General features: G+C 47.8%; 1 protein-coding gene across 1 annotated transcript; it reads left to right on the top strand.

Moving 5' to 3' along the window:
* Nucleotides 1-2,921: 2,921 nt before the first annotated feature.
* LOC142007664 (olfactory receptor 52N4-like) lies at nt 2,922-3,854 on the top strand. Its single transcript, XM_074984350.1, has one exon. The coding sequence runs from the start codon at nt 2,922-2,924 to the stop codon at nt 3,852-3,854; it is 933 nt and encodes a 310-aa protein (XP_074840451.1).
* Nucleotides 3,855-14,577: the final 10,723 nt, after the last annotated feature.

The following is a 14,577-nucleotide window of genomic DNA, read 5'->3' as shown; positions in this document are numbered from 1 at the left end:
GTTGTGGGAGAAGGCAGCGGGTGTACGTCAGAAGCAGGGAGCGCTGGGTGTTGTGGGAGAAGGCAGCGGGTGTACGGCAGAAGCAGGGAGCGCTGGCTGTTGTGGGAGAAGGCAGGGGGTGTACGGCAGAAGCAGGGAGCGCTGGGTGTTGTGGGAGAAGGCAGCGGGTGTACGGCAGAAGCAGGGAGCTCTGGGTGTTGTGGGAGAAGGCAGCGGGTGTACGGCAGAAGCAGGGAGCGCTGGGTGTTGTGGGAGAAGGCAGCGGGTGTACGGCAGAAGCAGGGAGCGCTGGGTGTTGTGGGAGAAGGCAGGGGGTGCAGGGCAGAAGCAGGGAGCGCTGGGTGTTGTGGGAGAAGGCAGCGGGTGTACGGCAGAAGCAGGGAGCGCTGGGTGTTGTGGGAGAAGGCAGCGGGTGTACGGCAGAAGCAGGGAGCGCTGGGTGTTGTGGGAGAAGGCAGCGGGTGTACGGCAGAAGCAGGGAGCGCTGGGTGTTGTGGGAGAAGGCAGGGGGTGTACGGCAGAAGCAGGGAGTGCTGGGTGTTGTGGGAGAAGGCAGCGGGTGTACGGCAGAAGCAGGGAGCGCTGGGTGTTGTGGGAGAAGGCAGCGGGTGTACGGCAGAAGCAGGGAGCGCTGGGTGTTGTGGGAGAAGGCAGTGGGTGTACGGCAGAAGCAGGGAGCTCTGGGTGTTGTGGGAGAAGGCAGGGGGTGTACGGCACAAGCAGGGAGTGCTGGGTGTTGTGGGAGAAGGCAGGGGGTGTACGGCACAAGCAGAGAGCGCTGGGTGTTGTGGGAGAAGGCAGGGGGTGTACGGCAGAAGCAGGGAGCGCTGGGTGTTGTGGGAGAAGGCAGCGGGTGTACGGCAGAAGCAGGGAGCGCTGGGTGTTGTGGGAGAAGGCAGCGGGTGTACGGCAGAAGCAGGGAGCGCTGGGTTTTGTGGGAGAAGGCAGCGGGTGTACGGCAGAAGCAGGGAGCGCTGGGTGTTGTGGGAGAAGGCAGCGGGTGTACGGCAGAAGCAGGGAGCGCTGGGTGTTGTGGGAGAAGGCAGCGGGTGTACGGCAGAAGCAGGGAGCTCTGGGTGTTGTGGGAGAAGGCAGCGGGTGTACGGCAGAAGCAGGGAGCGCTGGGTGTTGTGGGAGAAGGCAGCGGGTGCAGGGCACAAGCAGGGAGCGCTGGGTGTTGTGGGAGAAGGCAGCGGGTGTACGGCAGAAGCAGGGAGCGCTGGGTGTTGTGGGAGAAGGCAGGGGGTTCAAACAGAAATGAGCAGCCCTGGAGACAGTGGGACGGGTGTGAGCAGACTGGTTTGCACTTGGTAGTAAACGCCAGGGTACCTGTGCTCTTGCTCTTGTCACACCCTTACGCACCAGGGGGGAAGTACAGAAAAGGAACAAGGTGCCCACCGAGACGTATGCACCTTAGGGAATGACAGTGGGCAACTCTGGGAACGTTTGGGCCTTGATAAACATTTCTGACGAGTGAAGGTGCCCCGTCGGCTCACTCACACCATGGGCCGCCGCTGGCACCCAGACGTCAAATCTCGGATGTTCTCGGACCAGCTGTGGGCCAGCGCTGTTCACTGTTCATGCTGAGTGTTGTGCACACACACCCAAGTGTGGAGCATCGATGGGATCTGGTCTGTTTTTTTCTCACACAAATTTTCAGTCTTGCGGTGCATCATGGGATAGCTCAGCCTCATGAAATACAGGTCATGTAACATTGCCCCGGTGCATGGTCACGTGCGAGTTTCTCCTCCTCTGGTTCAATTCAGCCCAGTCCTGTGCAGGAATCAGTATGTCTCCAGAAAGATTGGGGCAGGCTGGCAGGCAGAATGCTTTCTGCTGACTCCCGGTGCCATGTATATGTATTCCAAGGACGGAGTCGCCCTTGTGGTCTGCTGTTCTGTATAACACAAGCCTGTAGCAGTGGGGCCTCAGAATTTCCCCACAGTTATTTCTAGCAGAGTTCTTTTCGAGAAATGTCCAACCTTGGTTTAAAAATCCTCACTGATGCGGAATCTGCCAAGGCCCTTGATAAACTGATGCAACAATTAATTACTCAAAACACGTGCATCTGATTTGCAGCCAGAATTACTTCAACTTCAAGGCATTGGATTACGTTATACTATGTCAATATCCAGATCCTGCTTCGTTATCGTTTAGCACATGTCCTCACTTCCTTCTTTTGGCAATGAGTTTTTCAGACTAACGATGCTTTTAGAGTACAAAGCGTTCATTTGTCGTCTGTTCTGAATTCCCACGTTTCATGTAATCAGTCCTCTTATTGGCCTCCTTTTGCAAGGTAAGAATGTCAGTGTTTGCAACCTCTGCTACTGAATCATTCTCATTTCTAGTCCTTAACCCCTCTAGTTCTGCAGTATCCTGTGGGAGAAGGGTGCCCAGTACCACAAAGGTAAGTCCAGAGTAGGGCACATCTTTGACTGATTTTATCCCATTGAGTTTTCTCTAAGATTTCCCTTCCCAGTCTTCTGGGATCCCAACATTTTACTGGGTTTTTACCTATGCTTGCACTGTGAGCAGTATTTCACAGAGCTGTATGCAATGAAGCCAGGTCCCTGTCCTGAGTTCATACATTCGTAGTAGAACCTTGTTGGGTGTTTGAGGGGTTCAAGATTTTTCATACAATTGGCAGACTTGCAGCAGCTCTTAACAAGCATTTTTCTCCACCATCACTCTCTTCGTTCCCCTGATTTGGTAAGAATCCTTTGAGGACTTTTCTGGAGTTATATGTGACCCAAATAGCTTGGTGACATCTATGAATGTGGTCGGCTCATGGCTCACCACCATTTCCAGATCTGTAATAACTATGTAATACCTATTGTATTATAAGTGTGTAACACTCCTAGCAGTGCTTCTGTCCATTCACAGGTACCTTTAGCATCTCTGACCAACAGATCTGTCACCTGATGGCCAATTTCAACATCACTCCCTCTGACACCACTACATTCATTTTAATGGGTATCCCTGGCCTGGAAACTGCTCACCTCTGGATTTCCGTTCCTTTCACTGCATTCTACTTTATCGGTCTCTTGGGAAATTTCACTATTCTCTTTGTGGTAGGCAAAGAGGAGACCTTGCACAAGCCGATGTACCTGCTGATCTGCATGCTGGCTCTCACAGACATCGTCATGTCTACTTCCACGATGCCAACAGCGCTGTGTATATTTTGGTTCAGTTTGAAAGATATTACTAAGGCTGGCTGCCTCACGCAGATGTTCTTTCTTTACATGGTTTCCATTATGAACTCAGCTGTGCTTGTAACAATGGCTTATGATCGCTATGTTGCCATATGTAACCCTCTGAGATACACCACCATTCTCACCAATGCGCGAATAGTGATTGTAGGGCTCATGGGCTTAACAAGAGCTGTTCTCTTTGTTCTGCCCCTGCCCCTTCTCCTGAGCCAGCTGCAATTCTGCACCAATCGCATTATTCCCCATACACATTGTGAGCACATAGTTGTGGCAAAAATATCATGTGGAGACATCACAGTGAACAGGCTGTATGGTGTGTTAGTAGCATTTTTAGTCTTTGGGTTCGACCTCACACTCGTTGCTTTGTCCTATGGTTTAATCCTTAGAGCTGTCCTCAGAATCTCCTCCAGGAGAGCCCACCAGAAAGCCTTCAGCACCTGCACAGCCCACATCTCTGTGATCATGATTTCTTATCCTCCCGGCCTCTTGTCTGTTCTGACACATCGATTTGGTCCAGGCCTCGCTCCTCATGTTCACATCATCTTGTCCAACCTCAATTTCCTCCTCCCCACCATGCTCAATCCTATCATTTATGGGGTGAAAACCAAAGAACTTCGTGAAAAAGTGGGCAAATACACCTGTTGAATGTGCTTGCCTGAGGCCAGTTGTTTTACACTTGCATGACAAAAGCGGGATGGGTAATTTCCGATTTGATCAAGCATGCTGAGTCCCAGTTATGCTGAGCTTAATGCTCAAAACAAAAAAGCAGTCACATAAGAACGGCAAAGACTAACAAAATAATTTATTAGGTGATGAGCTTTCATGGGATAGACCCACTTCTTCAGATCATCGCCTTACCAGTACTGACTCAATATATAAATCACAGAGGTCAAAAAATTGTTATCATGGTTGACAAATCAGAAGAGCAAAGGGGCCAGCAGGAGTGGGATATTGGGTGGGGAATTTAAGAGTTAGATAAAACAAAGTATGTAAAAGAGTCCTAAAAATGGGTCGGGTAATTGCTGTCCCAGTTCAAACCACTTGTTAATGTGTCGAATTTGAGTATAAATGACAGTTCTGAGGGCTCCCTCTGTAAATGGTTGTTAAAGTTCCTTTTCAGTAAAACTCAGATGTTCAGGTCATTAACAGAATGGCTCAGGTTTGTGAGTTAGGAGTTTTTTGATGTCTGTTTTGTGTCCATTCATTCTTTGTCGAAGAGGGTTTGCATTCTGTCCTATATACATGATATGTGGGCATTGTTGGCACATGATGGCATATATGATGTTAGTTGAGGAACAAGCGAATGTGCCTGTGATTCTGTGAATAACATGGTTAGGTCTAGTGATGATATCTCCAGAATAGATACGTGGACAAAGATGGCAATGGTCCTTCTTGCAAGGAAAAGTTCCAGGACTGGTATTATAATGGTATAGCCTGTGGTAGCTATTGAGAATCCTCATAAGGTTGGGAGGTTGTCTGTAGGAGAGAACAGGTCTGCCACCTCAAGCCTTCAGGAGTGTGGCACCCTGATTTAGGATAGGTTGTAGGTCTTTATTGATGCGTTGTAGTGGTTTGAGTTGGGGGCTGCAGATAATAACCAGTGGTGTTCTGTTATTGGCTTTTTGGGGCCTATCTTGGAGTAGTTGGTTTCTGGGTATTCGTCTACCCCTGTCAATTTGTTTTTTTACTTCTCCGAGTGGGTAATTCAGGTTTATGTATGTTTGGTAGAGATCTAGTTGGTTTTGGTCTCTGTCAGTAGGATCAGAGCAGATACAGTTGTACCTAAGGGCTTGACTGTAAACAGCGGATCTTGTTGTGCGTGCAGGACGGAAGCTGGAATTGTGTAGGTAAGTACAGTGGCCAGTGGGTTTCCGGTAGAGTTTGGTATTGATCAGGCCATCATTGATTTGTACTCTAATGTCCTGAAAATGTCTCTCTCATGTGGAGTGGTCTAGGCATAAGTTGATGGTAGTGTGCAGATTGTTAAAGTCTCTGTGGAATTTTTCTAGAGTCTCTTTACCATGGGTCCAAATGATAAAGATGTCATTTATGTATCATAAATAAAGGAGGGGTAATAGGGGATGAGAGCTAAAGAATCATTGTTTCAAGTCAGCGGTAAATATATTAACGTATTGTGAGGCCATGTGGGCCCACTGCCATATCTGGAGGTATAAGTTTCCCCCAAATCGGAAGTAATTGTGGGTGAGAACAAACTTACAGATATCAGACACCAGACTAGCTGTGGTAATGTCAGGGATGTTATTTCTGATCGTTTTGTAATCCATCTTCATGTGGAATATTTGTGAACTCAACACTGTTTTATTATCACCATCTGAAAATCTCCTCACACCCTATCAGTCCAACATCATTTTCTTCTCTCAATATTTCTGAATTCCCATCACCTTAGCTCTCTCATTGTTATCCTTGAGACCCCCTTCCTCCATGAAACCTGTTACTCGGCCTTTCATGGACTTCCAGACCATCAGAGATACTACAGTTTTCTGAACCAAGGTGAATTTCCGATAGAATCATAATGAGCAGACTTCTTGATCAAACTGAGAAACTCAATCTTAGGAAAGCAACTAAAACACTGAAATTAGTAAATGTACAATGATGTGGTGACCGGTATTTCCCAATTTATCTATGCCTAATGGTTCTGAAAACCTGGAGTATAAATCAAACATTTCAGCTGGGAAGTGCTAATATTTGGAAGCAGTTTCAGGAAATGTGGACTTTCTCAAAATGTTCAAAAGTGACCATTGTGTTAATAAGCATTGGAGAACTTCAGTTTGTTACCCTGTTGTGTGGAATATGCACCTCCAAAATGCTATCAAGCCAATTGTGAGCATATAATGTGCATTCTGTCACTAAGAATTAATACGATGGGACACCGGATGGGTATGAATAAATTGCAAATCAGGCCTTTAAATGCAAGGTCACAATCTCTCTTGCCATTTTTTGGTAATCAGAATGGGAGTAGAGGACAAAAAAGTAGCAGAGGATAGAAGACTATAAGCAAATCAAAACCCTGAGTCTAGATGCCTGTGTTCTTAGAGGTTTATTAAAAGATAGGAAAAGCAAGAATCCAGTAGGGCTCACTATGACCTAGGTGTTTTGTGAGTTCATAGGAGATTGGCTACTCGAGTATGATTTGGAACAGCTGCTTGCTGTCATCTTGAGATGTGTTTGTCCTGACACACTTTCTTATTAGTAGGTGCTTTTTATCAGTATCACAGCATATATTGGATAAATGTGTGGGATGTTCTGAAACTAATATTTATGTCTGTGTGAAGTTACATCAAATAAACTGCAGTGATAGAGAAGAGAATACTTAGATGCATTTAATCTTCGATCAGAAAGAATTGCTGTGTTCCCATTGATATACTATTGGCATGGTGTGGATCAAACATATTAACTTGCTTTTCCTGGTAGCATAACAATCCCAGGCAATGAACTTCTGTGTTAAGCTAAAACATCACCTTGGGATCAAATAAATTACCACCTAGTGCACTGAATTTAGAAGTCATTTTCAGCGGGAACTTTTAAAATACACACTAACCATTGTTGAAGAATTAAAAGACAAATCTAGATTTCAAATTGTGCTTTGTGAAAAAATACGAAACAGAAATTTCCAAAAGGTTTTCAGATGACTAAATCATAGAAGTGGAGGTAAACCTGGAGAGGCCATGAAGTCAAATCTCCGGCACTCATAGCAGGACCAAGCACCATCTAGACCATCCCTGACAGGTGTTCGCCTAACATGCTCTTAAAAATCTCCCATGACGGAGATTCCACAACTTCCTTAGGAGACCTCCCTTTTGAACCGTGACAGGAAATTTTTTCTGTTTTTAAAACTAAGCCTCTTTTGCTGCAGTTTTAGCCCATTGATTCTTGTGTATCATCAGAGGTTAAGGAGAATATGTTTTTTTTCCCACTTTCTTGTAACAACCCTCTCTATCTTCTCTTTTTCAAACTGAATAACTCAGTTCTTTCAATCTTCCCTCATAGGCCATGTTTTCTAGACTTTTATGATTTCAATTGCTCTTCTCAGTATCTTCCCCAATTGTTCCACACCTTTCCTGTAATGTCACGCTCAGAAATTGACACAGAGCTTCAGTTGGGGTCCAATCAGCGCAGACTAGAGTGGAAAAAAATCACTGCTTATTTTTTACAACAATCCTTTTAATATATTCTCAAATGCTTTTTGATTTTTTCAACAGTATCACTTCGTTGACTCATATTTAGCTTTTGGTTAGCTATGACCCCTAGACTCCTTTCTGCTATATTCCTTAATGGGTAGTTATATAACATATGTATGAGTCCAACTGATTGTTCCTTCCTAAGTGGAGTATTTTATATTTCTTCATATTGAATTTCATCCTATTTACATCAGACCACATCTACTTAGTCTCAATCATTTAAAATTATAATCCTAACCTCCAAAGCACATGCATCCCCTCCCAGCTGTGTGTTGGTCACGGACCTTATAACTGTTCTTTCTTTGCCATTATCTATCTATCTATCTATCTATCTGTCTATCTGTGGATGAAGATATTGAGCAGAACCTGGCCCAAAACTGATCTCTGTGCAGCCCCTCTTGTTATGCCCCTTCAGCATGACTGAGAGCCATTTTGAGCTGAAGCAACCCAAACTTCACAGGGTATTCATTATGGCTGGGTCTACACTAGCAACCTTGTTTGGTTATAGGAATAAGGGGATTTCCACGTGTGCAGGCTCCTTTCAAAAAGATCCCTATGTAGACGAGCCATGCGTGATCAAAAGTGGCATTTCTGAAGTGCTGTGGCCACTGTTATGTTAATTTGGTGCTGCATATTCATTACAGTGCCTCATTAGCATACCCTGAAGTGTCTCATTAGCCTCCCCCTTTGGAAAGGGGAGTGCTCGTGTAGACCCAGACTGTGTGATGTTTTTATAAGGAATTATTATAACGTCTGTCTTTTTATCTAGGTCTTTCCCAATTGTCCTCAAAATTTTATTGGCTTCTCTGACTGGTGCTGCACACTGGGCCAATGTTTTCAGTGTACTATGTACGATGATCCCAAGATTTTCTTCTTGAGTGGTAAGAGCTAGTTTAGACGCCATTGTGTCATAGGGCACAGTTGGGATCGTGTTTCCTAATGTTCTTTACTGCTATCATTTGAAACTTGACAAAACTCTTCTGAGTTTCTTGCAAATCCTCCCCACGTCAAGAGGAGGGAGAACAGTATCAATGAATGTGGCACAGTGGGTATTGTTGTTTTCCTTCTGAGGACTTGAGGGGACTCTCTATTGTTGCTTGTGATTTTACCGTCCTATAGTGAAGCTTGTGTGTGCCTTGCTTTCCTTGGGTGCCGCACCAAACTCCTGGGTTGTGATGGAAATTCAAGAGTTATTCACACTGAATGAGGTTGTCCTGGTGGCCTTGCACATGGACAATTGCAGATGCCCTTCATGACCTGAGCAAGGAGGCGTGACATCTTTTGCCTTGGAAGGAGACCAGAGACAGGAGAGACTGGCCTGAGGGTAGTAGGGAAACTGGTGTATGTGTGGGTCACTCTGCATTGACTCTTTCTGGTTCCTGGGCCGAGATGTATGTTCTAGTCTGTGGCTCTGACAACTAATAAACCTTCCTTTTTACCTGCTGCCTGAGAATCAGATCTGATGGTGGATGGGGATATGGGACCCGCGGACTCTTCACACTTCAGTGACATCTGGTGGCAGTAGTGGGATGGACTATATAAATAAAGCATCAGGCAGTAAATGACTGGGGTGGTTCTTGGAGGCAGAGAGCCTACAGTTTAACTAGAGTTTGTGGTCCATCAGAGTCAGGTGTCATAACTGCTTCGGGGTTTCTCATGGGGATTATGGAAATCGGTCCCAGTTGTCAGAGACTATGACTCTCAACCTTCACCAAGGGTTGTGACATTCAAGAAGGCAGGCACTCGGAAGGGATTTTTCCTGGGAATCATATGGCACTGAAAATACAGTCCTGTGAGCCCAACACCTTGAGAATAGTGGGGAAATGGCCTATGACCATTTCCTTAAGAAGGACATTGCTGAGCTGTGCCAGGAGAGGAGGTTGTGCCTTGGCTAGTCCACCAAAACTATTGCTCAGTTGCTCAGTTGGAGGAGAATGATCACTCGTGGGAGCTGGTACGTTTGCCAGTGAGGAGCAAAAAGGCAGATCCTGAGGGCAGCTTGGACTCCCAACTGACTGAGGATGGGAGGGAACCTGAGAGCAGTCAGACAATTGCAGGGATCACTAAGGCCTACACAGCCAGCAGAGGCTCACCGTGGCCAGGTTCCCTAATGACACGGGTGGGGGGTATTAGAGGTAAGGGCAGGCATTGACTTTTCAAAAAGATTGAGGTGGTCCCACCGACTACACTCTGGCCAGCTGGACAAGCTGGGTCTCTAGCTGCACTGGCACCAGTGATCATGTGATGGTTCTTACAGTCATGCAGAAGAACAAGCAGCAGCAATCCTGGCATAGCCAATTCACGGCTGCCACTCAGCAGAGTGAAGGATATCATGTGGTAGAACTTTCCAACAGGGCTCTCAGCGACTAAGTGTACCATGGCAATAAGATAAACTGTACTGGGGCAGGGAGAATTTGGTGCTCTCAGTGCAGACACTGGCTTGGGCAGGGAGATGATCCCTTAGTGTGTCTGTTCCCTGAGACCAGAGCTGGCCCCTTGCAGGAGTCTATTCCGCTCTCTGACCAGATACCACCTGTCCAGCAGACAGAGATTAGAGCGGTGCTACCGTCACAAACATCTGTCGTCTGACCAGTAATGCCATTAACCTGACTGTTCACCGGGTAGATACAGGCTCACATGCCACTGTAAGGCAGTCTCCTTTCAGAGCCATGGGGAGAAAAACTCAGTGTTTTGTGGTGCGGTCACAGAAGACCCTCTAGAGATGTTCCCCACTGTGATGATCATTACACTCACGTCCAACTTCTTTCTCCCTGGAGCTCCCCACAGCTTTGTCCTATCAAGCCGGATTCTCTGGTCTCTACCAGCCAAACACAGAGTTGGATTTACTGCCCTTCCCCGCATAGAAATGCAGACATTGCTTAACCACATCTCTGAGTGGATGCAGTTTTAGGGCACAGTGCCCAGGAAATCTACCTGCAGAACAGATCAAAACCCCTAACAAATATGTCCCTCTCTGCACAAAAGATTTGCCCTGGGAGGGCTCCTTAGGTGAGCCCCCTTTATCAATGAAGAGGAAGATACGCACAGTTGTAGCCCTCCCCAGGTAATAACACTTTAAAACTGGTTTGATTATAAACAAAAGAATTTTCATTAACCAAAAGTCATATGCAAGTGGTTATAAATAAGAACAGGCAGATAAAGTCACAGCTATTTGGATATATATGCAAAATGAACGATGACAAAAAATCAAGACCCTGGTATTTGTCATAATGGACAGTTTGAATAGGGGAGGCAGACGATGCAGAGAACGAGTAGATGGTATAGTAGATTGGTGCCGAGCTAGTCTACAGGAACTAAGCCACTCCACGCTGGACAGGCAGAGGTGGAAGGAAATATAGAATGAGGAATCAGACACCAATGGATGCTGAGCTCATGGTTGTTATTGATGATAATGAGATCAAAGTGAGTTACCAAATTAACAAAAGAGAAAATGCAAAGCTAATTCTCTTGTGCTAATCACCTAGGATACATCTACACTACAGCAATCTTTCAAAAGATGATTTTCCAAAAGAGACCTTGTGGAAGATTATCTTTTGCAAGAGCACATATACACACAGGCTACGTCTACACGTGCAGCCAACATCGAAATAGCTTATTTCGATGTTGCGACATCGAAATAGTCTATTTCGATGAATAACGTCTACACGTCCTCCAGGGCCAGCAACGTCGATGTTCAACTTCGACGTTGCTCAGCCCAACATCGAAATAGGCGCAGCGAGGGAACGTCTACACGTCAAAGTAGCACACATCGAAATAGGGATGCCAGGCACAGCTGCAGACAGGGTCACAGGGCGGACTCAACAGCAAGCCGCTCCCTTAAAGGGCCCCTCCCAGACACAGTTGCACTAAACAACACAAGATACACAGAGCTGACAACTGGTTGCAGACCCTGTGCCTGCAGCATAGATCCCCAGCTGCTGCAGAAGCAGCCAGAAGCCCTGGGCTAAGGGCTGCTGCCCACGGTGACCATAGAGCCCCGCAGGGGCTGGAGAGAGAGCATCTCTCAACCCCTCAGCTGATGGCCGCCATGGAGGACCCAGCAATTTCGACGTTGCGGGACGCGGATCGTCTACACGGTCCCTACTTCGACGTTGAACGTCGAAGTAGGGCGCTATTCCTATCTCCTCATGAGGTTAGCGACTTCGACATCTCGCCGCCTAACGTCGAAGTTAACTTCGAAATAGCGCCCGACGCGTGTAGATGCGACGGGCGCTATTTCGAAGTTGGTGCCGCTACTTCGAAGTAGTGTGCACGTGTAGACACAGCTACAAAGAGCCGATGGAGCGTGTGATCCATTCTTTCAAAAGCTCAATCTGCTCTTTCAAAAGAGAGCATCCACACAGCCCCAGCTGCTCCCTTGAAAGGCCTCTCCCCAGCACCCCTGCCCTGCACATGGTGAGGCCTGCTGAGCCGTCTACAGCACAGCAGACCCTGTGCAGGGGCTGGACACCAAGTGGACACCCCCTTGAATCCCCAGCAGCTCCCCAGCAGGGGTTTCCTCGACACTGTGGTCTACTTGCCAGCCACTTTAGTCATTGCCACCCTCCAGTTCCTCCAGCGGGTGACCTGAAGTGCTGTGGTTATGTAGGCTCCTCCACAGATCCCCATCCACATCCCCTCTCCTGCGTGCTCTGGTACCTATGGAGTTATCTCATGAACTCTGAGAGGTGCAACGAGCTCATGATGGGTGAGTGGGACCAGGAATGCTGGCTCCAGAATTCTTGCATGACCAAGTGGATGTTTCTGGAGCTGTACCACTGGCTTGCCAAGACCAGGACACTTGCATGCAGCCCATTCTCCCTATTGAGAAGCAGGTTGCCATTGTGGTGTAGAAGCTGGTCACCCTGGATGGCTACCGGTCCATGGGCCACCAGTTCAGCGTGTGCAGGGTGACTACTGGGGCCATCCTCATGGAGGTAAAGCATGCTGACATCATGCACCTGCCACAGGGAAGGGGCTGCCAGGCAAGTGGGACCCTCAGGGACGGGGCAGTGGTGCAATGGGGCCTGGAGGGACAGGGCAGAGGGGCCCAGGAAGGGACAGAGGAAGGGGTACTGAAGGGGACAGAGGAGTCTGGCCCTGGAGGGTATACTGGCTGCAAGAGAGAGAGAATGGGGAAGGGGAACAGGGATGTGCAGGTCTGGTGCACCCCACCATGCACTCACAAGAACATACACTTTCTATGCTATGTAAGTCATAAGGGTGATCAACACCATCCACCTGCAGAGGGTTGTCCACACTGGGGACCTTAACGAGGTCATTGCAGGATTCACCGTGCTGGGGTTCCCCAACTGTTGTGGAGTGCTGGGTGGGACTCAAATTGTGATCCGTGCCTCAGACCACAGTGCAGGCTGTTTCATCACCAGGAATGGGTACCACTTGGTGGTGTTTCAAGCCAAGGCTGATGAAAAAAGATGCTTTATGGATGTCTGTGTGGGCTGGTTGGGCCGGGCCCATGTTGCTTGAGTGTTCAAGAGCTTGTGGCTTGGGTAGAGGATGGCAGAGGGGACCTATATCCCCATAGGAGTTCCTGGTCTGTCTGCATGGTGGCTGACATCACCTACCCCCGACACCCCTGGATCATGCAGCCCTACACATGGACCTGACAAAGGACCTTTTTAACATCTGGCTCAGCCAGGCCCACAACCCCATGGAGTGCACGTTCGGGCACCTGAAGGGCCATTTTAGGTGCCTCCTGGCATGGCTGAAGGTTGGTCTGCACAATGTGCCGGTGTAGCCAGACAGCCAGCCCCCTCTCAGACCAGCATTGCTGGGAACACAAGGGAGCCAAAACAACAGGGCACTTAACATAAATTCCAGCACAGCCTTTGAAGCTGTGAGAAAGCACAGGTGTGCTGCTGCAATGTGCCTCTGGGAACATATACAACGATTAGGCTCACAGCAGACGGAGAAGCTGTGACAGACATGGCTCTTAGCCCCTACTAAATAACGTGATGCACACACACCAACATCCTAGGTGGGAAAATATTTACCCTAATAAAAGGAATGTCCAGTAGTCGAAACTTATTGTTTCTCTCCCTTGCAAGTGTAAACTACTCTTGCGAGAGCTGGCGTCGCCCAGACAGACCAGCCCCACTTTGGCATAAGAAAGGAGAAAGAGAATAAAAGAATACAGAGGTATAAGTATGCTACCTACAGCACCATGATTTTTGAGTGCTTTTCACTATCTATCTGCTGGTCAGATAAGTGACAGCCTCCCAAGGCTTCTGCAGCTAAAAGGGTCCCTGAGCCTTGTCCCTTATTCGTCTTTCCGCGGAATTGAGTGACCGATCCTGGCTTGGCACCGCTGGAATCGAGAGATGCAAGGAGGGTAAGAAGCACCCACACCTGATCTCCTATCTTTAGTGTACACATATTTTGAAATAGAGCTCTATACTTTGTTTTTTTTCTTTGGGATAGTGGCTTCAGTTTTGTAACTTGTTTGTGTGTGTAACATCTATACATTTGAATAAGTAGGCACTAGCAATTTTGTAACCACATGATTAGAATCTAGTTTAATAAATTTTGGGTAACCGTTTCTGCATAAGCCTGACTTGTTTCTCTGGGTTACTGTAAAGCAGCCAACACAATTAAAGAACCTCAGCCGTTTTGGCTATAAAGCCTGGCCATTAGGTGAGAGTACTAAGAGCGTAGCGTTGAGTTGTGCCGCCTCCATGGGGCAAACTCTTGGGGTGCCTGTCAGTCAATCCTGACTGCCCACTGCGAAGGGGCTCTGAGCTCTAGCAGTTAAAGTCACGGATGGTATAAAACGGGCATAGCTGGCACCTCACCAAACATCCTTGGCCATCGGCTAACAGCCGGCTGCTGTGGGGCCATGCTGTGTTCTCCACAGCATGGTGGAAAGGAAGCACGAGCTCTTTATGCAGGTGTGGGCTGCAGAGGCCAACCCTAGCTATTAGCAGTGGGCCAATGCTCCATGTCGCCAGGCCCACAGGCATGGCATGCAGGTCAGGGAGGCCATCCATGAGGCCTTTGCTTGAGAGCCCCAGTGACCCTTCCAAAGCCAGCCCCCACAGAGCCCTCCCACCCATCCACCACTCACCACTCCCGCACCAGGAATCCTCCCACACATCCACTCCTCACACCATCCCCCCAGTAATGCGGAGTCATTTACTCAAAGAAACTAG

This window comes from Carettochelys insculpta, chromosome 1 (assembly GCF_033958435.1).
Source record: "Carettochelys insculpta isolate YL-2023 chromosome 1, ASM3395843v1, whole genome shotgun sequence".
Lineage (NCBI taxonomy): Eukaryota > Metazoa > Chordata > Testudines > Carettochelyidae > Carettochelys > Carettochelys insculpta.
This window is presented reverse-complemented; position numbering and strand designations above follow the sequence as displayed.